Below are 26,465 nucleotides of genomic sequence, written 5' to 3' on the forward strand. Positions count from 1 at the left end.
CGAAAAGCTTACTTGAGTATGGTTATGGTGTTTTGCGTGTTTTTGCCAGTTTTTTTTACAAGTCACAGATGATCCAGTGGGTGATCCAGTGTGTCTTATTACAAGAGGGAAAGAAACACGAGACTGGGGGACTTGCCATGACTCAACAATTTAACTCTGGAACTTCCCACATATATCAAACATGCATAAACAGAGAAATGCTGTCCGTTGTTGTGTCCAAGTGGGAAACGAGTCCAGCCGGGGAAAATGGTTGAATCCCAAACTGCTGTATACCAATCACATCAAAAATGTTCAGAAATTCCATCTGTTATCCTAACCATATTCCAAACCCCAACAGTGCTTCTCCCAGTCGTATTCCAAAGCTGTATGACCCTTACCGTGACCCTTACTGTGACCCTGATCACCCCAGTTCCAAACACCTACCTTTCAGTCCGAACTCAGGGAATAAGTCTGGCGCCCACTTTCTGCTCTTGTGTCTTACGTCACTTCCTCCCTCCTCTCTCCGCTTCCATCTTGCTCCCCGCATGTGTCTGCTGATAGTTTACAGGTCAGTGTTGAGCTTTCATTACTATTTTTTTTAACCCCACCGCTCTGTCCACCTCGTCGGAGCCCGGCAGTCAGCGGTCAACGGGCGGCTACGCTGCTCGGGTGGTCGAGTCCTGCCGCGGCGCGAGGCTAACGCGAGTGACGGGGACGGCTGCTAAACGGGCCCACTGTGCTAGCAACAGTGCTAATGAAGTTAGCACACAAGTTCGTGACTAAAACGCAAAACCACACCTTGTTTCTGTATCATTTCTTGACTAAAACAGCACGTCAATGCTGATTTTTACCCGCCATGATGCTACCAGCGGCTCCTTTGGCGTAGTTTGGTTTTAACAGAAGCGGTGGTGCACGTCTGTGTTTGCTTGGTGATGACTGAGCTAACAAACATTAAAGAAGAACGATGTAGCTGTCGATAGCATGCTAATGAAGCTTTGACAGCTTCTCAATGTGCACGGTTATCGCGTCCGATGCTTTGAACCACACCCACACCAAAGCTACCCCTCCCTGTGAGTGTGTGTGCAAGTGTGTGTGAGAGAGTAGATAAGTCCTTCCATTCCTTTGCTCTGTCAGCGTTGATGTAGAGCCATTGTTGGATAATCCAGTAATGTTTTGACAAGTTGCAGGTGTCACCGAGCTGTAAAGGTGTGTGTGTGTGTTCAATTGAATGGGGCGAAACGTGACATGAATGTATAATCGAGTAGAGCCGCGCCGTGAACGCACCATACCGCGATTTTACTGAAGAAATGTTAATGAGTTGTGATCAATAGTGTAATAGATTTATGTGACAGCTATGTGTAAGACAGGAGATGCATGAAATCACCCAATCACACGGTTTGTGTTTTCAACAAACCATCTGTGTGTTCTAATCTAATTCACACCCATTTGGTTACATCACATGTATGATGATATGAAAAGAAAGAAGAGTAAGACAGTTGGATAGAAATGTCTTTGTAATGATAACAGCTGTGTGTTTAGACAGCTGACAGCTGAGCCCAAGTCTGATTGTTTACATCCATAATTAAAGTCCTTAATGTACTCCAGCTAATGAAGTGGGCACTGTGGGTGTTACCTCAGCCTCCTGCAGTAACAAGTGAACATGTAATGGATCTTGTACCTAAAAATATCAGTATGGATCAAGTTGTCATGGAAACTCGTGTACACCAGGTGGGTTTCCGTTCTATTCTTTGGTCAGCAGCAGTGCAGTTAAAAGATTCTAAAGAAAGTGCCGTAGCTCAGATCAGCCTGATGTCTCTCACCGACCTGTCGTCCTCTTTGTTGTCTCGGCTCGGCTGTAGTTTGCGCTTCCTCTTTGTCTTCCTGTTTTGAATGACCAACAATGAAGTGTGCCATTGCGACACCTGTGGCGTCGTTGTGATTGTCTGTGATAAGAGTTTTTTTTTTTCTCTTTTTTGCAGATGAAAGAAACAATTATGAATCAAGAAAAACTCGCTAAACTACAGGCACAAGTCCGCATCGGCGGAAAGGTAACACACCATCAGTACACAGAAATGGTCCAGATGTAGTCATGGTATCCCAGTATAGTGAATGCATTAATAGATCTGTATGAGCTGAACCTTGTGTGATTGCGTCACAGGGCAGTGCTCGCAGAAAGAAGAAGGTCGTGCACAGAACAGCAACTGCAGATGACAAGAAGCTTCAGTTCTCCTTAAAGAAACTCGGCGTCAACAACATCTCTGGTATTGAAGAGGTCAGTGCTTTGGTTTGTCACTGTGCAGTTCAGCATGGATCACCATCAATCTCACCGTGACACTGTTTTGTCTGTGGCAGGTTAACATGTTCACAAACCAGGGGACGGTGATCCACTTCAACAACCCCAAAGTGCAGGCGTCCCTGGCGGCCAACACCTTCACCATCACCGGCCACGCCGAGACCAAGCAGCTGACGGAGATGCTGCCGGGCATCCTGAACCAGCTGGGCGCTGACAGCCTGACGAGCCTGCGGAGACTGGCCGAGGCTCTGCCCAAACAGGGTGAGTGCGCCGCTGCCGCCTGCACCCACGGCGTCCATCAAACTTTACTCTGCCTCTAACCGACCAACCTTTGCTCTTTCAGCTTCAGATGGAAAAGCGCCGATCGCAACAGTAGAGGAGGAAGACGACGACGTTCCAGGTGAGCGTTCCAGTCTCGTTCATGCGCCCCCTTCATCTCCGCTCACGTTTCACGCGTCATCTGACATTACCCGACGCTTGTAGCTTTAACGTAGCTCCACATCTGCGCGCGTGTTTGTCCCGGCTAAACGGCCGTGGCTGGTTTGCTTTCTTTCCGCACGTGAGAGAGGGGGTCGCACTCATCAGGGACCGGAGACAATGGTGCAGCGAGAGGGTCGGTGTTTGAATCTCGTGTTCATTGTTTATAAGATCTTAACGTCCCGTTTGCTTTTCTTAGTGAAGCAAATGGGCCGAACACATGAGGTTGCCATTAGACAAGTCTCTGCGTTTCCCAGGGCCCTTCTTCTTCTTCTTCTCCCTCTTCTTCTCCTCCTCCTCCCTGTAAGGCCGGTTCACACTAATGTAACAAACCATTACATGCGATCTCAGCAATGGGAGCCGTTAAAGTCTGATGGCACAAGGTTAACAGCCATTGCCATCGTGTTATTATTGGAGTTAAGTTTCCTTTTTGTTCCCCGCTCTGAAAGAACACGTTCACTCAGACCTCTGGAATTGTTTCCATTTTAACCCCTCGACCCTCTGAGTCGAAACGCGGAACGGCAGATTTCTCACATTTCACGGAGCAATTGAAGCCAACGTTTTGATCCTCTCCTCCATAATTTTTACAGCTGCTCGCGGCAGTTGTGAGGTCCAACCCCAACCCCCTCCGTACACTGAGCACATCTCGATTTTTTTTTTGGTTGCAGGAGTTGGAGAGATGAGCAGAGAACTGGGATTTTGCCGCGTCGCGTATCACGTTTCAGATAATCACGCTTTTCCTGAATTGTGCTCTGGCACTTCTGAGAGGCATTTTCGCAGATGGTCGCGCCTTCCACCCCCCCACCCCCCAACACACACACACACACACACACACACAAAGCTCAATCAATTCACAGCCGAAACCCTTTCTTGTCGTTCCAGATCTGGTGGAGAACTTTGACGAAGCGTCGAAGGATGAGGCTAACTAAAGGAAATGGGACCCCTCCCTCCCCCCCCTCTCACCCCCACCCCCCATCATCCAACCCTCCACCCCGAGGTGTCGAAACTTGACGGGATCATGCGGGGGCACAAGGTTTTCTGTCTTATCTCGAGAGGTGGAAAGGTACTAGTTACAGATACTCAACTACCTTAGCAGATGGATGATCAGTAATCTGATACGCGTGTCCCGCAAACGTGTTCAACATCCGAAACTTGTACTTGCATACTCTTAAAGCTAATTATTTTGGAGTGATTTTCTACGAGAGGTGTGTGTGGACTGATAAGAATCTAGGGTAGCAGTACGTATTAATGTTTGAGTAAGGTATTTTAGTACGCGTTCCACCTCTTTGTTGGCCACCAGACTCTAAATGCTCTCCGTGCTCTGTGGCCTGTACGTCCAGTTAGGGTGTGAGATTGTGTGTAGAATGTGATGTCCAACGCCTCCCAAGCTGTACATCCGTTTCCTCCCGTGTTACTGAACCTAATTTCTCTGCAGCCTCACTTAAAAAAAACCCATCATGTCTGGAATAAACCTTTGCTACTGTAAACAGGTCGCTGGGATTTGTGTTTTCTTGGAGCGTGTTGGACGGAGCGTTTGTTTCGGACACAGCAGCCAGGGAAACCATTTTTTGTCTAAGTCCCGTTTGAAGGCATCATCTCGACCTAAGAAGGGGTGTGGGTTTGCTTTATTGGACGGCTTGGATTCTTGGAACATAATTCAATTGGGAAATGTGTGTCAGACTTGGAGATTCCCCGTTCTTGCACGTCAAAGTCTTCGCCAATGTCTGCATATTCCGTGAAAACTAATGGCTAACAACAAGTTGATGACAGAGTGAAAGAATGAATGGTCAAGAAAATGGGAAAAGTTTGGGAGTTTAATGATTAAATGGCACTCGTCAGAGGAATCAAACACAACAGCCTGTTTCTAATATTCTGTCCCATTAGTTTTAGTAATAGTAAGATGATGATGAATTGTACTCTGCACCTTAAATGTGTCCACAAAACGTCTGCTCTGCTCTGAAAGAAGCATCTCTCTCTGTGAAGCCGACGCTGGAGAATGCAGATCTTTAAAACGTCTGAGGTTTGAATTCAATACCAGCATAGATCCAGTTATAATAGCGAGCAGTCGGTTTGACCTGATCATTTACACAGAGGGATAAATAGTGATGTCGCTATACAGTCATTTTTGATGTACCACTTATTACTGAAGTACAGGAGCACCTTCACACAGGAACAACCCGCTGTCACAACCACAGTGGGACCTTTAAATGCTTTTAAACTCACACTTAGTATTTGTAATGATGCACTACAGGGAAACCAAAGACATTAACTTTCATATGAGTATTAATTAGACCATTAACCATACAACAACGTGTCTAAAGTTACTTCAATAAATAAACAAACAAACCGGTACAAATCACAATCACAATCGTCATAAACACACAAACTTGGCAGCGCCGCAAAAGCTTTTCAGTCAGAAATGTTTGGATCCATCTTTTTTGTCTTTTTCGAGGATTAAAAGGAGCCTCGGCGAAGTTCTCTGTCGTAACAATAAGTTAAAAAAAGCACTCTTGCATGATATTGTGTCGTTCCGATGTAGAGAAACAAAACATTCCTGTTTTTTAATTGTCCCAAAAAGCCTTAATCAGTCAGTTTCATAGTGGATAAAGTGCAACGTAACAAAGAATAACATCGGATTAGAACGGAAATCTCCCTCGGCACGACGCGTCTTATTCTTCCTGTCGGCCTTAATGAGCTTGGCGTTGGAGTAACGGCGTGAACACTTCCCTTTCTGGCGGCTTACGACGAGCCCGGGCTCCCTGTTTAGTCGATTGTCCAGGAAGCCCCCGGGATCTTTTTGTACCTTTTCAAAGCTTTTCCAGGGTCATTCTCGGATTCCCATGAGTAACTTCAGTAAGTGAGCCTCCATCACCTGCTGAACTGAACGCAGAGAACACAAAGGAGAGAGAATAAGTGATCTATTATACTATTTACTTGCATTTCTTAGGTTGTTTCCGTATCAAACTAACTAATAAAAGACTTAATTGACAGAACTTTTCACTCCTCTTTCATGTGCTGCTTGGGCTTTGTTCTTAAAACACTAAAGAACTTTCAGACTTCCGATAAGGAGAAGTCACAGAATGCTCCCAGAAGCCAGAATGCCGACTTGGAAAGTTGAGCAAGGTTTCTCAATCAGGGGTTCACAAACGTCATAAGGGATGTATGTCATTAACAGGAAGTCAAGTACAATCTCTCTACTTTTAAATGGTTTAGTAGTATTTCCTTTAGATCAAAACACACACACACACACGTACCATTCCGATGGCCCATAGCCACCGCCATGTCCATCGCATTGAATCCTGAGTCGGACTCGATGGTGGGATCAGCACCGCTCTCTGGAGGAACACACACCAACATGTAAGTACTGCAATTACAAGCAAATCATTGTCCTTTAAAGTCTTATTTAAGGTTAAAACTGAAGTGCTTTAGTCGTTTAGTGTTACGTTTCAGCAGAATCCTCACCTAACAGGATTTCCACACAGCGGACGTGATTCCCGTGGACGGCGTACAGCAGAGGGGCTCCTCCATTCTGAAAGCCATCACGACAGGTCACACACACACACACACACACACACACACACACACACACACACACACACACACACACACAAAAGTAAGACCTCCTTTATATCACACTTCTTCTGTAGACTCAAACCTCATATTCTCACCCAGTCGTATTCATTGACATCGACGCCACAATCGATGAGCATCTTCACGATATCAGTGTATCCTTTACTGCAGGCCAGCGACAGAGCGCTCTCCCTGCCTTTGGCCAGGAGGTTGGGGTCAGCACCCTAAGGTAAACAAGCAAACATCAAGAACCAAATAGAGAAAATCATCTATTTCTAAAAAAACAGACCCCGATGTTGCGATTAAATGCAAATTCTTTTAGATTCTTTCGTACATTTTGTAGCAGAAACTCCACAACGGCGATTTGTCCGTGAGCTGCGGCCCACATGAGCGGGGTAAAGCCTTCCTCGTCCTGAAGGTTGATGACGGTCTCTAGAATTAGGACGGACAACACAGTTATAACAGCATCTCTGATTGGAGCATTAACTAAAATAGAGATAATGTATCAGGCAGGTAATATTCTATGCACGAGCTTGAAGAAGTGTCTCCTGACGTCTACCTTGTTCGATCCTGCTGGCCAGATACACCATCTCTCCCTGCGCCGCCAGCTGATGGATGGACAACGCTGAAACCACAGAACACACACACATCTATTGACCATCTTAGTGTAGAGACGTGTGGGGAGAAAAGAAGGGTGTGTGTGCGGGACGCTGTGGTACGTACAATGCACCAGGAGAGGAGTGGAGGACACCTCGTTGCCACGGTGTTTGTTGGTGAGGGTGGTGGACTGTTTGATGGGGGAGAAGTGTTTGGTGGTGGACGGCGTATAGACGTGGCGCACTTGTATTCCAGGAGAAGGAGAAGTCTGGATGTTGCACTCAGCTGGAAGAAAGAGAAGGGATTGGTGTCAAGTGTGTGTGTGTGTGTAAGAGAGAGAGAGAGATCATCACTTGATAGCCACAATCAGGTTACCTTTGAATAAAACAGAAGCCACCTCCAGATCAGAGTTGACCTGGTCCTGGATGTTCTTGCTCTCCTCCTCGTTGAGCGACTTGACGAACCTGGAGCACACGTTCATGTCAAAGCGGTTCGGCAGGATGAACTTGATCCCCATGGCGACGTTCTGAGCGCCCCCCGTGTCGTCCACACCCTGCTCGGTCTTGATGGCGCTCATGTCGGGCATGACACAGAGCCCCTCCATGTCCTCGGGGACCATTGGACACTCGGCGGTCCCGTCAGACACCGTGACGCCGTCCATCGTCCCGCTCACAACGAGGCTAAACTGCGAGACCTGAGGCGGAACAGGGAATTAGATCGCTGGTTAGCATTCGTCGGCTAGCATTCGTTAGCATTTGGCCCATTTCATTAAAAGGGGAACGTGCTAACGGAGGATAACAAAGACTTAGCAAGTTAGAATATGTGTAACGCTAATATCAACACTAAGCCGTATTATTCTGTATTATATATCAAATATAATAGAGAGACAAGCTTACCGTTACTGTAAATCAAGACATTTTCCCAATGCGGCCGTCTCTACATTTGTGGTGTTTTGATCCTTCTGCGCATGCGTACTTCGCGTTTGTAACAAGTGCAGAACATATAAATCTCCCCCTGTTTACTTCCGGATCCGGACAGCGCCTCATCTCTGATAATAATAATAATAGTAATAATAGTAATAATGATAAGAACTATAGTAATAATAGTAGTAAAAGTAATAATAACAATAGCAGTAGTAATAATGATTATGATACTAATAATTATATAAAATTATATATACGTTAATGTGACGTATTACTACTCTATTGTATCTACTACTACTCCAATAACTACAGCAACAACTACCACTACAAGTTCTACTACAACTACCGCCACTTTTATAATATAATACTGCTACAACCAAAATAAAGGGATGTATGTTAGATTTATAAGGGCAATGAAAATGATGTCACACTTGTTTATAAGAATCCTCATAGCTGCTCATTGATTCATGAACGGAAATAGAAATGATGTCCATGACTTACGCGATGAGAAAGATTGCACAGAAACAAAAGAAAATAAAGTTTTAATCAGAACTAATGTGATCGTTTCAGTAATAAAGCCACTTTTGTATGATTACCTGACTTTGCTCCAACCGCTAATCAAACATTTGCAAGCCCCTTTTCTAGTCTATTCTGGCAAAGCTGATGCGTATGGTGTCCCAATGATGTCTATAATTCCATTTGTGCCTCCAGTGTATTTTTAATCTTGACATTTCTAATGGCCAGATGTTCCATAAAAATAATCAAGTAATGAAACCTGTTTTGGTCCATCTGGTTGACGTAAAAAGAACAATAGTGTGACGCACTTAAAGAAACCCTAAATGTGTGCTTAATATTCTTTTAGATCAGTTTACCAAATTAATGACTTGGCTGCACAAAGTTCATCTAGCGGAGGCCAAAGTTGCAACATTTTAATCTGATTTGGCAGTTATATTAAATATTTTCCAAATCCCTCCAATGAAAGGTATAAACATGGCATTCTCCATTGTTTTAGTTGTGTTGTCGTTGGTATTCTAATCCTGAATATGGGCTTGTTTATTTTGGCGTGACTGTCTAACTCGGTGCTTATTTCCTGCTGGTGTGATCAGGCTTTGCAAACTGAATCAAGTCTTTCAGTGTTTGTAATTTTAAAGCTCTTGTGTTGGCACATGATGTATTCACTCTTTATGCCTCCGTACAAAAACCAATAATAATGATGCCGTTAGTCTTCAAATGTTGTTTTGTTTGGTTGATAATGAATTGAATCCAGGGTTTTCTCGTAATAAAAGTGACTTGTAAATCAAGTGATCGTCTGAAATTGACCTTTAAAACTCATTTTCTCAAATTTCCCAAGGAAAAAAAAACGTGTTTAAATTATTACAAGACGTGTTGCTAAATCTAAATACCTAAGTATTGCTTTGTAGGTTTGTTTTGTTTGTTTTCTGATTGGGATTTAAAAGGAGCTCGAGATTTATAAGCTGTTGTTCTTGGAGTGTTTATGGAATGTCACTTCAGAAAAAGGGACTTGGCTAAAGACGGGGCAGAGAGCGTAAATCAGGCTTTTGACGCCCTCTACTGGACAAATGGGCCACATGCGCTGTAAATACATGTGCTTTACATTCTTAGGCAGTATTGGAGCTATTTGTAATTTAATCAGATAAATATGACATGCAAATATGAAAATAATGTACTTATGCACCGTACATACAACAACACCTAACATATAGCACTATTATCAGTGTGTTATGAGGTTTGTTATATATTCAGTCCCTATATAGCATGACCACAGGTGCATGGAGACCAAAGGTGTCATGTCTTGTCTTTTGTAATGGAGAGGAAAGATTTCTGCCATAAGATGGCAGTATTGTAAGTTTATATGCTACTTTCCTTTTTTTTTTTATTATTATTATTTTCTTTTAAACGTTTGCCTGCAGATGGCGCTATATACTCGTTTATCGCGATCATCTCAAGCACACGCAAGCACTCTGCGTCTCTCCCCATTTGTGCTGTAACGTCCTCGTGTCCTCAATTTAACGTGACTTTCCGGGAAACCGACGCTGAAACGCTTTATTGTTATATTGTTTTAGCTTTGGGCCCAATTCAGATATTTCATAAAGAAGTGGAGCTTGTTAGGGGTCAGGCCTGCGGGCTGGGTGGATGGGGAAATCTTTGTTTTTCTTTGTTTCCTCCATTAATTGCCTGCATGTGGGATAGTTCGGTGTTTTCTCCAAGGAAATTATGGGTAATAAACAATTGCAACTGAGAGATTAAGCCAATACAAGAGCTTTAAGAGTGAGATACAAACTTTAAAGGCTCATCTGAGACTTATTTGCACGATACTAATGTCTTTTGGGTTTTTTTACTAAAAAGATTACTACTCGGCTTGGCACTATAGTTACATCCCCATGGCATTAAACATTTTGTGACCCAGTTGTGGGATAATAGATTATCTATATTCTATACAATTTATGTCAGTCCTATGATAACGTCTATCAAGCAATATATACCATAGATCACCTTGACTATGTGCAATATCCAAGGTCCAAATCCTATGGGAACATTTTGATATCATTACTTTTATATCCTAATTCATCATGGTAAACTCACTGTTGAGTATGATTATAATAGCAATCTTTCCAATGTCCTTTCTTTTCTTGTTTCCATTATTAATCCACTGGTTAGAGCTGTGATCTTATGCAGACCCACAAAACGATTTCCAGTCGTTACTTGCAGTTTATTTTGGGTTTATTGACAATTGGAAGACAAACAAATGCTGTTAAAATTACGTTTGATTCTGTTGGCCCATCCACTGTACATCTAATGAGCCCAACAAGTGTCCACAAAATACTGCAATATAAACTAAATAATACAACATGCCAACAATAAACAAGTGGCTCCTACAGTCATCGCCTCATAAATCATATATCACGGTCGTTAGTTCATGTTGATACTGAAGACAATTAACTAGAAAATGACAACCACGCCTTTTAGTTCTAGGAGCAGCTTTGGTTCCAAAACATGCTGTTATCAGTACTAACATGAGGTAAACACTTGTTGATCTCAGTGCGCAGCGCCCTCTACAGCTGCAATACCAGTTCACACGGTCGCTCTCACACACTGAGCAGTGATCCTCAAACTTTCTGCGGCAAATCTGGATCCCTGTTAAACATATAAAAACATGATAACGTCCAATTATTAGGTTGTTGTGGTCGAAGAAATGCGTCATATGACATCATACGGGCATCGTCCGGGTATCCTCCTGCCTACTGCAGCCGGTGTGTGTGTGTGTGTGTGTGTGAGGGGGCTGGACCAGTGGATCTGCATGCTGTGGAGGAGAAACAGCGCCGGAGTTCACCTGCAAAACGCAGCAAACAAACAAGACTCTCTTTGTTTTGGCTACTTCCAGGTGAATCCAAGATCGATGATAAAGCGGAAATGCGTCCGTGAACAGGGAGGAGGGATTTGGCGCGTAATCGTGCAGCGAATTTCACTTTATTTTGCGGGGGAAAGTTGGAGTTAAAGACGGAAAGGGACGGAGACAGAAACGACAGCAGGTAATGGCAAAAACTCATCCACACCGTGAAAAACACATACTGCATGTAGTCACAGGAATATCCGATAGTTGTTGGTAAATTTAGATGTTTCCAAGCGTTCTTATTCATGTTTGTATTTATACCTTGTTCGAACTCTTTTATTCCGTGTCTAACAATAGAGAACAGTTGAAACCGTTCAGGGTCTCGCAAATGCGGCGGTTTTTCTTCCCACGGAAAGCGGTAGAGGTCATTTTCTCGCTAATGTCTGGATAAGAAACGACGCTGTGAGTGCTGATAACAGTCTGCAGTGTTTGTTATAACGTCTGAAGGTTGTTTTCACTTCGCTAGCTGAGCCCTTTAGTCTACCCAGTATGTTTGTAGAAAGGTTATTCCCTTCAGAAATCTCGTTAATTAAAGTGGAGTAGAGAAGCAGCAGTGTGTTGTTTGTGCTTTGGGTGGTGGAGACAAACACTGTTTACAAGGTAGTTTTCTGTAGCTCCACTTTAATTTGTGTACATGTTAAGACTTACAACAAGGTCATACATCTATGCATCATTTATGAATCAGTGAAAGAAGTAAAGTAAATCATTTTATTTAATCCCTAACCATTAAATATGATGTAAAACTAAACTTTATTTGTAAAGCACCGTTCAAAACAGAAGTTAGGAACTCTTGGCAGCTTTTGCCAAGTGGGAGAAATCAAATTACTCAATCATGCGTCTCCTGTTCAATCTTAAAGGACAGTGAGATCAGCTTGTTCCCATCTGCAAATAAATTTGTCACATGTACGGATGTCAACATGGACTTCACGAATGCTTTTGACAGCGTGCGTTCTCTCATTATGACTAATCTCTTTTCTCACGGTCTGAGCTCGGGTGCGTGGCCACCAGCCAGGTCAGGTTTCTTGTTCACAAAGGCAGGAACACAGGTCAGAGGCTAAAGTCAGGCATGATGACAATGGTTGAGACTAATGGACTAAGAGAGGAAAAATCGCTCTCAAACTCCATCTGTAATCTGCAGATTCTAGATTATGTCACCCTGCTGGACTCCAGTCTCTCTCAGACAGTTTGTTCAAGCTTCTGACGGGCCTCAAAGCCTAAGTCTAGATCAATATCACCCTTCTCTTTGTGCATGGAATCAATTGATGTCCTTTGTCCTCAGGTAAACAAAAGCACAGCAATATATTCACTTTTGTTGACCTAAGGGCGTGCAACCAGCTAACGTGAGATAATATTTATTTTACATTATGACACATAAACCTGTAGATCCAGGTGAGAATAGTGCATCCCCATGGAAACGAGGAGGAATAACAGGATAAACACACGCCCAAGCCTGTGGCATTGCAGTCCTCTATTGATAAGATGTCCACTTGATATGGATGTAACACTTACAGTAGACGACTATGATAGTGATATTATTGTGAGACAAACCCTTAGGACCTTGTTCAGGGTGTAATAATGTGACCACACATTGTATGACACTGAACTACCCACACTTGTTGTTGCTTGGCTGTCATTTTACAGCTGTTTATTTCTTTTTTTTAACATCAAAACTTAATCTTAGATAAACAACCAATTTTTTCTCACAATTGTTTTAATGAATTTTAAAGAACTGGCCAGGATATTACTTTTATTTTATTTTTATTTTTATTTTTATTTTTATTTTTATTTTTATTTTTATTTTTATTTTTTTTATTTTATTTATTTATTTATTTATTTATTTATTTATTTATTTTTATTATTATTATGGAACAACAATTTTTTTAAAGCAACAATTTAAAAAAGGAAATGACCTCTAGTGCCTTTCTTGTAAATATGCCTAAAAAAAGAAGGAGAAGAAGAACACTTGGCTCATCTCTTCTTCTGTGCGTGGGTGTGAGGGGCAGCAGCCTGCAGAGTCACACCGCCGTCTAGCTTTGAAGTCATGCACTATTCACAGCTGAGAGTGAAGTCACAGCGGATCAGTTGTGTGTGTGCACGCAAGGTGGTTAAAGTTACACTGTCCTCCTCTGCTGCATCCTGACTGAACACTGACAGACACACACACACACACAATACACTGTTACGTTTTTAGAGGGGAAATCTCACAAATCTGTCATCTCACATGTCTTATTCTCACTATTTCAGATGAAGACAAGTTTGGACAAATGAGGATATAAATGTCAATGTGATGATTCTCTTGTAGCGAGCGCCTTCATGTTGTATTGTCCAGACGTTGTAGTAACACGATTACATTCTCTCCCCAGGCATCTGTTTGATTGGAGGAGAAAATGGAGGCGAACAGAAGACTGATGCCTTTATATGTAAGTGCTCCCATGCTCTGCCTCTGTCTGATGGTGCCTGGTGGTCCTGCAGACAGAGGGGCTTGTTTCTGGGTGTGGTCGGTCGCTTGAACTCCCAATGCTCCTCTGGACTGGCTTCTGTTTATTTTCTCTCACCCAAATTAGAGCAGCCTCTCTCTCTCTCTCTCTCTCTCTCCCCCCTCTCGCTACCCTTTCCCTTGCCTCTTCCTCGCGTCCACTAGCTTGGGCCCTTGTGTCGGTGTCACAGGTTGAAACCCAAGCCAGCGGGGTTTCAGTCCCCGGGGGGAAGTCAGGTTTTGTGAGAGGCCTCCTCTGAATGCACAACAGCCTTTTCCAGACTCGGACTCTGTTGAACTCTAGGGGGAGGAACCACAATGAGGTAGCGTACATGTTTCTAAAGCTCGGTGAAGACGGCGCACACCCGGTGTATGAATTAAGTCAATACACATTCTCTGCTGTCAGCATATTTGAGAGTGCAGGTATGCTGGGATTTCTGTTTCAAATCTGTCCTCACACACTCTGTCTTAGCCGCTGTCTTACACTTCATTTGGTCTTTTTTTTTTTAACGTCTCTCTTTTCAATCCTTCATATCCGCCGCTGCTCTCTCTCTCTCTCCGTCTCTCGTGCCCCTATTCTCCTGTGTGTGTGTGTGTGTGTGTGTGTGTGTGTGTGTGTGTGTGTGTGTGTGTGTGTGTGTGTGTGGACGCCTGGGTGGCCCATTCAGTGAAGCATTGCCAGATTTCGGGTAAGCAGAGTGTCTGTTTGTTTTGCTGTGTCACCAGTTTCAGACGTAGGGGGCTCGCTCGCTCCAAAACTTCTCTCTCTCGCTCTCTCTCTCTCTCTCTCAGCCCACTATAGAGGTTGATTGAGGACTGATGTGTGAAACCCAGGCATGTGAGGCATTATGGATCCTAGCACTCACACACACACGCCTCTCCATTAAAGGGGAAGTGCAAGTCTCCACCCTCTAAGGTCACAGCTCAACCGGGGCAACTCTCATTGCAGAATGAGATCCAGATTTCAATGCTGGTCTTTGTGTAAAGCAAACTGCAATGTACTGCGATGACAGAAAGCCTGTGATTGTAACACACCTAGTAAAGTTTTATAGTGCGGCACACACACACACACACACACACACACACACACACACACACACACACACACACACACACACACACACACACACACATGCAGCACTTAGTTGGGGCCTGTACCAAAAACCCTTAGATCCATATCAATGGATAAAGGTTGCATTGAATTGCAGGGAGAAAGTGTGTTTGCTGTGAGTTCCAGTAAAGAACATCATGTGAGAAAGCTGCTGCAAAAGAGAGAGTGTGTGTGTGTGTGTGTGTGTTATGGCTTTGAAAACACGTCTAACACACTTCACACACAGCTACATTTTCACTAATGGAGCCAGATTAGCCGTATCCTTGTTGCTGGGTGTTTGTTTAGTTGCCATTACGGTTGATAGTGTCGGTTATCAACACACTCTTTGAGCTACGCGGGTGATTGATTTGATTGTTTCTCTCTTTAAGTGCCGCTTTAGTTTTAGTCAGCTGTGTTTTTCCCACGTCAATCTAGTAATAAAACCACACCCTACCTTGTCTTTAATGGCAGTTGGATAAACCGGTCAAGGGTTAAAACAAAGGAAAAGAAGTATTTAACATCGGCAAATACCGAGGTAAGCTTTGATTGCTGTGCGTTGTGCGTGAGAGTAGAATCTTCCCAAATTTTCACTTTTGCGTGAAATGTTTTGACTTTTTTTCTAGTAAGGTTACGCAACGAGGAATCCATTCTTGGCGTCCCTGCGTTTGAAAATGAAATTATTCCTGGAGCGGCGCCAACATAACTGACAGCATATATGACACGCAGAGCAGTGATTAGTATCACATTTGTACACTGGATTTAATCACTGGTATGCGCCTGAGTCTGAGACGAGAGAGAGAGACGACGACCTGGCACCGTTTAGCTTTTTTGCTCTCAAGGCTCCGATGAGACTCCGGTCCGCTGACTTTCATTTAGCTCAGATGTGCATCGGCGAGGTGGGACTGTGAAACTGTGTAAAGTACAGAACGCGTTGTGTTGAAATCAAGTGGTTGAATAGTTTTCAAGGCATTCATTTTTGTGAATGAGTCTCCTGTCATATTCTGTGAACAACGTCATCCCTTGATGTCAGTGGGGATATGATACTCTGACCTCCTGACCCTGCTCCTGTATCGCTGATGTCACCGGAGCAGTACTCGACGTTACCCGAGCTGTTTTTGTTGTCGCACTCGCAGTGATTTCGCTCCCCTGACATCACACATACACACACAAACACACACACACACACACCGCACTCAGGAGATCACAACAAGCGAACAAGTGTGAGCGCGGAGGGCTGCTGGTTTCCTGGAGACTACTCGCAGCAAATCCGGTGTTGTTTACCCCACATGGACGCATAACAACATGTGGAGACGATTAGTTATGATTATAGTTTCTTCCTCTGGTTTGGCTTTAAATGAGCCAAAATGATGAACTCTGCCAATAATTATGCCACATTCATGTTATCCTGCAAAGCAAAGGTTGAAATTGAATCTCTCCTATATGTTAAAGCTCCACGTGTTTACGCTCCATAATTAATGCATCATGTCGGAGCAAAGTGGCCGTATGGGAGGCGAGAGATGAAACTACTAAGGTTGTGAATATTTCATTGCCGCCTCCGGATCAGGTTGTGTTGCAGTCATGATAAAGCGGCCAAGAGTAAAAAGGTCGAGAGATCACATCGGGGCCCACGTCTCGCTGCTGCGTCCTTTGTCCCCTGAAGGCATCGCAGATACGCTTACGTGTCGGATAAGTCACGTTTGATCCGATTTGACCGGTGTGAAGCTGTATTGGCTCAGGCTGCCTCACACACGGCTCTGAGAATGAAAAACAATAATAAAGAAATAGTCGTAAAAATAAAAGTTTTAACGCTCAGTCACAAACAAAATCAGAAAATCGAATCGGTAACGGTTCACATCAGCTGATATCTAAGAATGGAGGAGGACGGATTCAGTCATAACAAAGGATGTATCAGAAACGTTTTGGAAATATAGCAGAAAAAATGTTGGTAAAATTTGATAGATGAATAATATTACATTTATTGACATTACATTCATTTAAAATATACTTTTGAAAAGGTTTTATAGGGGTAGAAAATGTGTTTGCCAGGCTGGAAATCTGTTGGAAAATGATGAAATAATCCCCAAAAGTTTAGAAAAAAAGTCTTAGGAAAAGTTTAATATTGTTTCACTTTGGTAAAATTGAATATGAGAGCAGAGACTCTGTGTTAGATCAGAGCTCATTCTCTCTCTCCCTCTCTCTCTCTCCCTCTCTCGCTCTCTCTCTCTCTCTCTCTCTCTCTCTCTCTCTCTCCCTCTCTCCCTCTCTCTCTCTCTCTCTCTCTCTGGAGTCGTCATCACAGTGCCAGGCAACGAGCAATGACCTCAAACGTCACTTACAGCTGCCGTTACCCCAAACAGAATAAACCCGATCAATACCAGGCACGGCTAAGGTTTGTGCTTTATGATGATTCTATTGGATCCATACACCGAGTGAAGTAAAGTTCTGTCTTTGCTAAAATACAGAAATTGAGTCTCCGGACAGAAGTTGGCAAATTGCTGGTTCCCTGAGATGGAAATCCATTTTTTGCATTCTTGAAAGATTGTGATAGATTGAATGTAATCTTCAAAGGTGCAGGTCAGCGTGATGGATACTGTGAGCTGACACGGCAGTAGGTTGCACCTGATCAATCACGCGATAAAAAGCTTATTGCTGAGCACAGGAAAACAGAAGTCGGGAATGTTGCGCAATCGAGGAACTCCAAATATGCAATCCGTCTTGAAGCTGAAAGTTTGACTTGTGCTCAGTCACCATAACTCCTCGCCCCCTCCGCCTCTTTTCTCTATTTGCACTTCTTCCCCGAGTCTGATCATCAAATTCAGGTTCGGTCCTCTGGGCGACCCCATCTGGGAAGTGGTTGACCTTTTTCCTCTGCAAAATGACCCATCTGGTTGCAGTTATTGTCTTCGGTTGCTGATAGACGCAATCGTTGGCGTCGGCGGGGAGTTTGATGTTATTAACGACGGTTGTGATGGATTGTTACGAGTTTAGGCTCAGTAGGGTGCAGCTCACTCTCACTGGAAGAAGATTGCCAGTGTTCTATTCTTCTTCTTCGTCTTCTTCTTCTGTCTTTTCAGCTGTGAAGCACAAGCATGAGTACAAAACACACAAACGCTCCTGGTTTCTTCTTCTCAGGTTGAACTTGTTGAATGTGCAAATTCAGTGTGATGATGTGATCGTTTCTTCGATTTCATTTCATATTACTTTTGTCCATCATTGTCTTTGTCATCGTAGGGACAAGTGGAGGCCCGTGTGGCGTTACCAGATGGCGCCGGCGCCCCTGGAGACGCAGAGTATTACGTTGTGCTGCAAGGCTCTCAGCTGACACATGTGACTCTGGCGAAGAGGCCGGATGACGGCGCGGCGCTTAGCTTCATGGTTCCAGGTACGTTCTGTTCTGTAGGCGCGATCTCATAACATCAATCGAGCTCCTGAAGCCGTCATCGGGACTTTCCATCTCTCCTGTAGGTCACGACCGCGCGGAGGTCGTCCTCGTCACGTCCTACTACCACACAGGGGCGCAGGAGGTCAAGCCGTGCGGAGGCCAATCTTCTCTGGAATACGTCCGCGACGTGGCCCAGGATGTGGCCGAGTACCTGGACGCAAACAGGGACCGGCTGGGCCCCCAGAGCCACCTGGAGGTTCTGAAGAGGTTTTCTACGTGGACGGTGGCTTCTGAGGACAGGGAGGACGTGGGGGACTTAGAGGACGCGGAGGAGGAAACTGGGCTCAGTCGGCTGGATGAGAAGATAACGCAGGCGTTCGCTAACGTGGATCTCCCTCAGAAGTGGATACCCGCCGACACACAACCCACAGAAGGTAACACACACAGGGGGGAGACGGGGACAGACAGGCAGTCTGTGGCTGTACGAAGGGTCCAGGGTTTATTAACACAATCATAATTAAAACGAAGAAACCAGATTTACATCCAATTAAATGAAACCCTGCATTAGTGAGAAAGCACAAGCACAAAAACAGAGTGGCTTGAATTTCCTCTTCCTTTCCGAAAAGTCCTGCGGTGGAGCTGATGAATGTCGACGACGTCAGTTTTTGGAAGGAAGAACAAATGCGGCATTAAGCAGGATTCGCTCACGCCCATGTTTCTTACCAGCTCCAACTTTTCTCCCCAACTTTGTGACAGACTCTTAAAGTGACAGTGATCAGTATTAGATCAGCAGCTGATTCATGAGGTGTTCATGTTCCTGTAACATCCAGGTTTTAGATGAGCTAAATATGCTTTGCCACTTGTCTTCATCAGCTTTGATCGGTGGGGATTCCCGTCTCTTGTCACGCTCAAATACTCAGCTACTTCCTGGATCTGCCCAGAGGTCACTTATTGGGAATTCCCCTTGCGGGAAAGATCCCAAAATCTGGTTTGAATCTTATTTAATCATGTTGCTGTTTTGTTTTGGCCCTTATGTTGACTGTCACTTAGGTTAATGTCATTGTGGCAGGTGCGAGCTCTGATCGTACAGCAGGACTCTTCCATCACATGGTCTGTGTGTGTGTATGTGTGTGTGTGTGGGAACAGCAGCAGGGCAGGCGGACACACGGCTGCAATCACTGCCATTATTCTTCCTCGGGCCAGATTAGCGGTTTCAGATCGACTCCCACTGTCCTCCTCTGCGTCGCACTGTCACTCCCTCGCACAACAAATCTCTTTTAGAGTTTAGCTTTCTGGCGCCCGGGCCTCAGTTTATGTAATATGCAATGTTTGATTATTGTAGATACTTCAATTAAGTGAAGATACTGAGATGTAAGTAGGCGTGGTTAAAAAAAGCTCTCAGGAAGCTCCGGCTCGCTCAGAATGCACAAAGACTCTAAAGTTTGAACTCATTACACCAAGAATCGATTTCAAAATATTGCGGCTATAAATCACAAAATGGTTAAGGGCTAAAATACTTGACTGAAGTGCTTTTAGCTGTCCCCAGAGGCCAAACAAAGCATGCAGAAGCTTTGAGCTATGATGCAATATGCAACAATAACAACTTTGAAATTCAGACAGAAACACGTTGATGTTCACCAAACTTGTAAACCTTGCACTTTGGTGAAATACGCTTTGATTTAAAACTTTTATTTACCCAATTAAGTGACGCAAATACATTTTGATTTGATGCTTAATACAAATGTGTTTTTATGCATTATGTTGGCTGAAAATGTCTAACATGTTTTTAGTAGTTAGAAATATTACTAACTTAGTAAATATAGTGGAGTATATATTAGATTGAGGAGCCTAATTGAATATTAAAATTGAATATTTACCTCAGGTGAGCATCCTGCCTCACTAAGCAGTAATATACAGTAATATATATAAATGTTTTACATAGTATAGATAAAGTATCCATGCAAAACATAGTTGAGATATAAATGCAAAACAGTTGAGGGCCTGTGTGTGTGTGTGTGTGTGTGTGTGTGTGTGTGTGTGTGTGTGTGTGTGTGTGTGTGTGTGTGTGTGCGCGCGTGCGTGTGACGTAGTCGTTTGTGTTTGTTGAACTTTGCCTGCCGAGGACTGCATGTTCTGTATTCACTCTGGTCACAATTAGCAGTGACACTGTGGAGGCGACGGGGCGGTGGAAGGGTGTGTGTGTGTGTTCTAGTACACACGGGAGCTCCGGGCGTCATATCAGAGAGGGGAAAAACAGAAAATAACATCTGAATTCTGCACGTTGTTTGCAGAGCGGAGAGATAATGCCATGGCAACGTGCCTCACACAGCAGCAGCCTGAAGAGAGAGAAGCAGCGCTCATCTTTCTATCGGCTCTTATATAAAACCAGGGTGTGGGGCGAATAAGCACCTGCTAAGCGTTTTCATTAGTCAGTACGAAGCTTTATTTAGATTTATGTCCCCTGCCAGTGCTGTATGTGTGTGTGTGTGAAATATGTGACTACATGTGAAAGACCCAGTAGAATGAAACCCTGACTCTGCATGTCTGACTAACAAACCACATTTTGATTAAACTATACTCAGATTCAGCAGTTTATGAAGTTTGAGGCAGCCTGTTATTACAAAACGGTGAGGAAAACAAAGACAAAACTTAAATCCTGCTGGGTTCACACGCTCTATATGTAAAATGTGGTGACAACTGACCCCTAAAGCGACTGTATGACTTACAGTTCAAAGGTTATTGGCCCCAAAACAGCTCTTGTCTGTTGAGGTTCATCTCGGCCCTTCCAGGTAAACATCTCCTGCTGTTTCTGCTGGACTGGAAATCCGATCTCTCCTTGAGTGTGACTAACCTGCCCACCAAGTTTGATTGAAATCTGTCAATAACTTTGTGAGACACACGGACGGACGGACGGACGGACGGACGGACGGACGGACGGACGGACAGATGGACACAGTGTCCTCTTAGATGTTCCAAATACAGTGCTTGTTGTTTATCCCTGCGTCCTCCCCTGTCAGAGATGTAATTGCAGGTGTCGGGCTCAGTGAAATATCTTGTTTTTCTAGGTAATAACATCCTTAAATAAGCTGTGCTGTGGACCTGCTGTAACCCCGGATTCTTTTCTATGCTACTGCACCACATTCCAAACGTATCGAGGAGGTGATTTGTGACTTTTTGCCGAAGTGGGATAGCATGTACAGAATGTGTCGCATAGGGGGGAAGCACAAACTGAAAGCCTGCGATTGCGTTACATAAGAGTTTAACGTCCGCGTCTCTTCTCTCATTGTCTCCGTCTCCAGCGACTGAGCACAAAGAGACTCTCTTTCACCTGGCAGCGCGCTTGGGTTTGGTCCATCTGTCCCGCTTCCTGAGGCGCCAACCGAGAGGCCGAGGAGCGTTGACGCCACCCGACCGGGAGGGAGACGCTCCGTGCGACGGGCTCGACACGTGAGGCTACCTTTTTCCTTTCTCCTTTCTTCCCGTCGTCTGAGCTCAAAACAAAGGAATCGCGGCATTGAATGGAATACAGTTTTACACCTCCGAAAACAAAACAATCACTCGTCTGAGATTTTCCAGCGTAACTCAGACAGAAACAGCTTTAATTGCTCTCCGAGGCCTTTTTAAAGGTTTGTTCTGCGAGCTATTTACGCCGTTTATAGGCCTCCTGAAATGTTTCTCGACATTCACGGAATTTAGAAACTCTTATTTTTCCTCCTAAGTGAAGTTAACGCCGCAGCACCTTTTCTTATCAGTGTCATAAACACAAGGAAATACAGAACTTCTGCCAAAGACGTGGACCCAAGAATGAACAATAATAAAGATAACAGGATGAGGAACGCTGCCTGGTTATGAGGTTGATGCTATTTTGTCATGTCGCAGAGAAAAACTCCAGCACCTAAACGCCACATTTCACACACACGTCCCAGTGAGCGCAGAGGAATACCTGCTGGACGCTCACACATACCAACCTGAAAACACAAACACTCAGTGAGGAGGCAGGTTTAAAAGAAAGGAAATATGTTTTTAGAATCCACTTTCACGGGGGGGAAGACACACACACTTCACAGAAATCCACTCAAGCGGTGAAAGAACCATGTTTATAGAGCACATGCCAGAGGGGAGACTTGAGTGGCCGCAGACTTTACGGGTCTGATCCGAGCCGCGACCTCCTGTGTTATGTAACTGTTTTGATGAGACTTAACTTGGACTTTTTGGACACCGAGGGGAGATCTTGGCTGTTAGATCTGAAAGTGTGCTCAAAACACCAGATTGGAACAGGTAAGGTACATCAAACAGACCGTGTATCTTACCTGGAATGATCTGGATTTCGGACTTCCTAAATCCTAAATTCACCTTCCGGGAGATCTGATTAGTGAAAAAATATAATAATAATTCCTTTTTAAGGATCTGTTTGGCCGACGATGTTACATTCCAAACCAAGAGCGCTTTGTTAACGTTCTGTCATCCCTGGAGTACGTTTGTTTTGTCTCCAAAAGTGAGACAGAGCGGGCGAGATTATCCTAGACACATTGGCAGACCGAATACACACACACGCACACGAGCACAATATGACTGATGGAGACAAGAGCCAAGATAAAGCCGAATCATGAGGGAGGGTGATTACTTTCCTCCCCTTAAGTCCACTAACCTGCAACTGGGGGCCTATTTTTAAATCTCTCGCCCCGTCTCACTCGCTCGCTGTCTCTCTGTCTCTCTCTCTCTCTTTCTCTCTCCTCATCAGTCCTCTGGATCCAGGCGTGGGGCACTTGTGGTCCGCCAGCTCCGGCCTGCTGAGGTTTTGCCCGGCGTCGGACTCCCTGACCCTCAGCGTGCAACGGGCGGCCTGGAGCTGCCCTCTAGACGCCGTCGTCCTCCTCCGAGACAGAATGAGGGACCCCAGCGTCCTCAAACAGGTGAGAATGTCTTGAAAGTCTTCAAAAATGATAGCTATTCCCATAGATCTCTGTGTATGATGTAATGAGCAATAACACTATTCGCACAGGGGGTTGTGTAAACATTAAGCCTTTGACACACACAACCTTTAACACACACACTTCGATAAGAGTTAAGCAAGTAGCAGACAAAACAAAACAGTGAGATTTACTGCAGCCAGTAAATCGGAGGGCAACAGGAAGAAGATGCAGTGATATTAATACGTGGAAGATGAAGGTACGTGAGGGTGTGTCGCAGTCGACGTGTTGGGTCATGTCGGATCGGGCCGAGCCTCTCTCAGCACCCGAGGAGGGGCTTTATTTAAGTCAGGCATTATGGCAGTTTGATTGCGCAAGGTTAAAGGAGGAGCGCAACACAAAAGAGGGGGATGCAGGTGTGGGGAGAGATAGAATCCAGAGATAGAATCAACTTTATTCCTCCCATGTGAGCTACAAAAGTACCTCGCGAGCTGAGCGAGCTGGAATTTGAATAGCAGAGATTCGATTACTCAATAGATAAACAAGTAATTCCATGTCAAATCTTCATTCATCCCCTCAGGTACTAACAATCATAGCTCAGGAAAGCAAAATACCTCCCTTTGAAGTCGCTAACACGCTTTGTTGCCTCCTCTAAGGTGTGTTAGTTGTGTGTGTTAATTCCAAAGAAGGCAAAGTCTTGCAGATGAGGATTAGAGCTCTCAAACTGTCGTGATACAGACAAACTACATACAAGAGAGAATAATAACATGGGATCACATTTATATCATGCAAACACGCAGGTGATGAACTGTTTTGTCTTGTTTAGTATGATTGTGTTGTTTTTGTAATTGATCATTTCTTTGTTGCAGATCAATGCGCTCAGGGCTCATTTGAATGGGGACAGCAGGGACACACAGGGCGTCCCCTCTAATGATGGAGGTAAGACAGCACATTCAGTTCATCTGTGTTAAGTGTTCATTAAGTGTTCATCTGGGATTCCACTGAAACTGCAGATTTTAGAGTAGAGAAATAAATGAGAAACGTTTTTGTAATTTACTTTCTAACTCTCTAGTGCTGCTTGATGAGCTGAATTATTCAAACACACACTCACACACACTGGTGTTTGTGTCGCTTACCTGCCGCTCACTGCCTGTCACACACATGTGCCATCTTGTCGTGTGTGTGCACGTGTGAGTGTGTGTGTGTGTGTGTGTAACACAAACTGGAATAACAAAACGTCACACGTGCGTAAGCCAGGTCTGTTACAGACAGACAGAACTTGAGACCTGACATTAAGACGACTCGGTTGCGCCTCATTTGGTGTGTGTCTCGAGTCGTCTCGCTCACATCCTGCTTATAGTCGTGAACCTTATATCTGTCATATTAAAGCGACTTTAATGGAAATGATTCAGGTGTCGTGTTCTCGTCATAAATCCTCTGTAACCACGGGGAGACCTGAAAGACTCGTTTTGTGACTTTCAATATGCATTTGAAGACCTGACACTTAACTTAGATTTGCATTGAAAATCAGCTCTGCATGCCCGTGTGTGTGTGTTGTTCATCCGCATCATCCGTCCGACAAAATGCTTCCAGCAGACTCCATAAATGGCACGATCGTCTTTTTACACGTTTGTTTATTCCCCGAGAATGTGTAGGGAAGTGAAGGGGACACGTGCATACAAGTGGGATCATACACACACTCCATTCAGCTGTGCCACTCTCGCTCCTCTTCCTCTTAAACAAACACACACACACAGGCACACATATTTATAGTAACCATAGAGATGGCAGGCTGATATCGACTCGCACAGGGAAGCAGGAAGTGTACCTCAGTATTGACCTCAACCCCGTTCTGACCTCAGCAGCCGTCCATTAATCTCCTCGAAAAATAACAACCTCACAGCGGGGAGTGTGTGTGTGTGTGTGCGCTCTTCCTGCTGACCCGCTGCGTTCAAGGGGCCGAGCACAACATGTCACTGTTTTCCAGTTTTCCCATTCCTGGATAGCAGAGTCACCTCCAGAGTATAGGAGAGCTGATTTGGTGCCATCCAGATGGGAGGGAGGAGGAAGAGGAGGGGGATAAGGAGGAGGAGGAGGAGGAGGAGGAGGTTGTTAACGTGTCACGCATCAACTCCTGCCTAAATATTTTTCTTTTCCACAGCAGTTTGCAAGGAGCTCCGTGTGGACAAGCACGTGCTGGTGGACAATGTGAGTGCACGGAGAGATGTCGTATGTGTGTGTGTGTGTGTGTGTGTGTGTTTGTGTGTGTGTGTGTGTGTTTGTGTATGTTTTGCGTGCTGGGAATGTTTATGGCTTCGCCCCTCGGCCGATTATATGCAACTCATTATTGCTGTGAGCTGTGTGTGTGATTGTTGTGTAATTGTTGTGTTTACTTTGATTTTGTTGAAAGGCTTTTACAGAACCGCTTGTTCTGTCTTTGGATGATGAAGACGACGAGGAAGAGGAGTACCTGTTGTCATCAGCGGGTAAGCCCTCTGTTCCCGTCTGTCTGTCTGTCTGTCTGTCTGTCTGTCTGTCTGTCTGTCTGTCTGTCTGTCTGTCTGTCTGTCCGTCTGTCCGTCCGTCAGTCCGTCTGTCTTCAAACTTAATAATCGTATTTTTGTTTATTTAGATTTTTTTATTGAACTTTTCACCCATCAGTTTGATTGATGATCATGGAAACACACTGTAAAAACACAATATTGTTATGATTTTATAAGAACATAGATGACCTCATCCGTTTGGCCGCTACCATGCTGATACTCCATACAAGTATCATTAAAACCAACGACGTGTGTGTGTGTGTGTGTGTGTGTGTGTGTGTGTGTGTGTGTGTGTGTGTGTGTGTGTGTGTGTGTGTGTGTGTGTGTGTGTGTGTGTGTGTGTGTGTGTGTGTGTGTGTGTGTGTGTGTGTGTGTGTGTGTGTGTGTGTGTGTGTGTGTGTGTGTGTGTGTGTGTGTGTGCGCGCGCGCGCGCGTGTGTGTGTGTGTGCGTGCGCGCGTGTTTGTGGACGCTGTGCAGAGCTCGGCTGTAAAATCACATCATCGGAAATCAATACCATTACAGACAGGGACACACTTTTCTTCCTGTCTCCGTCTCTGTGTCTGTCTGTCTTTTCGGGGTCGCACGCTGGCTCTTTTCCCTGCTTTTTTCCCACAATGACTCAGCCGGCGCGTCCAGGAATCTGCCCCGTCACAGAGACAAAAAAGACAGGAATGGGGTCAGATGGCGTCCCACTCCAAACTCCCACCCCGAGCCGGGACATGCCCCCGACGTCCCCTGCCGTCCCCTCTCCCTCCCCCCATCCAGCCCCCGGACAGTGGATCTCTGTAACCAAACGGCGAGGAGGAATTTTA

The 26,465-nt window shown here is 44.6% G+C and overlaps 3 protein-coding genes across 9 annotated transcripts in view; 2 read left to right on the forward strand and 1 right to left on the reverse strand.

The window, feature by feature from the left end:
• The first annotated feature begins 457 nt into the window (after window positions 1-457).
• btf3 (basic transcription factor 3) lies at window positions 458-4,239 on the forward strand. Its single transcript, XM_076163909.1, has 6 exons — window positions 458-547; window positions 1,959-2,027; window positions 2,138-2,251; window positions 2,332-2,533; window positions 2,616-2,672; window positions 3,632-4,239. The coding sequence occupies exons 2-6, from the start codon at window positions 1,959-1,961 to the stop codon at window positions 3,676-3,678; spliced, it is 489 nt and encodes a 162-aa protein (XP_076020024.1). The 5' UTR covers window positions 458-547; the 3' UTR covers window positions 3,679-4,239.
• Window positions 4,240-4,711: 472 nt separating this feature from the next.
• ankra2 (ankyrin repeat, family A (RFXANK-like), 2) lies at window positions 4,712-7,919 on the reverse strand. The gene is made up of 9 exons (XM_076163908.1): window positions 7,813-7,919; window positions 7,292-7,610; window positions 7,043-7,201; window positions 6,879-6,944; window positions 6,654-6,751; window positions 6,418-6,543; window positions 6,212-6,278; window positions 6,004-6,084; window positions 4,712-5,629 (listed from the first exon to the last, which is right to left on the reverse strand). The coding sequence occupies exons 2-9, from the start codon at window positions 7,575-7,577 to the stop codon at window positions 5,574-5,576; spliced, it is 939 nt and encodes a 312-aa protein (XP_076020023.1). The 5' UTR covers window positions 7,578-7,610; window positions 7,813-7,919; the 3' UTR covers window positions 4,712-5,573.
• A 3,022-nt stretch (window positions 7,920-10,941) lies between these two features.
• Window positions 10,942-26,465, forward strand: part of arhgef28a (Rho guanine nucleotide exchange factor (GEF) 28a) — a 36,232-nt gene continuing 20,708 nt past the window's right edge. For 2 of the 7 annotated variants that reach the window (XM_076163511.1, XM_076163513.1), the window contains exons 1-9: window positions 10,942-11,390; window positions 13,615-13,671; window positions 18,049-18,199; window positions 18,283-18,633; window positions 21,499-21,646; window positions 22,941-23,112; window positions 23,979-24,048; window positions 25,271-25,317; window positions 25,520-25,595. In XM_076163511.1, the coding sequence (XP_076019626.1) occupies window positions 13,639-13,671; window positions 18,049-18,199; window positions 18,283-18,633; window positions 21,499-21,646; window positions 22,941-23,112; window positions 23,979-24,048; window positions 25,271-25,317; window positions 25,520-25,595 (1,048 nt within the window). In that variant the 5' untranslated portion in view covers window positions 10,942-11,390; window positions 13,615-13,638. The remainder of the gene's footprint in view (window positions 11,391-13,614; window positions 13,672-18,048; window positions 18,200-18,282; window positions 18,634-21,498; window positions 21,647-22,940; window positions 23,113-23,978; window positions 24,049-25,270; window positions 25,318-25,519; window positions 25,596-26,465) is intronic. The other 5 variants (XM_076163514.1, XM_076163516.1, XM_076163512.1 and 2 more) reach the window with 4 other exon arrangements.

This window comes from Genypterus blacodes, unplaced genomic scaffold (assembly GCF_046128005.1).
Source record: "Genypterus blacodes isolate CSIRO-AG114 ecotype Tasmania unplaced genomic scaffold, CSIRO-AGI_Gbla_v1 ptg000133l_1, whole genome shotgun sequence".
In the NCBI taxonomy this organism is placed as follows: domain Eukaryota; kingdom Metazoa; phylum Chordata; class Actinopteri; order Ophidiiformes; family Ophidiidae; genus Genypterus; species Genypterus blacodes.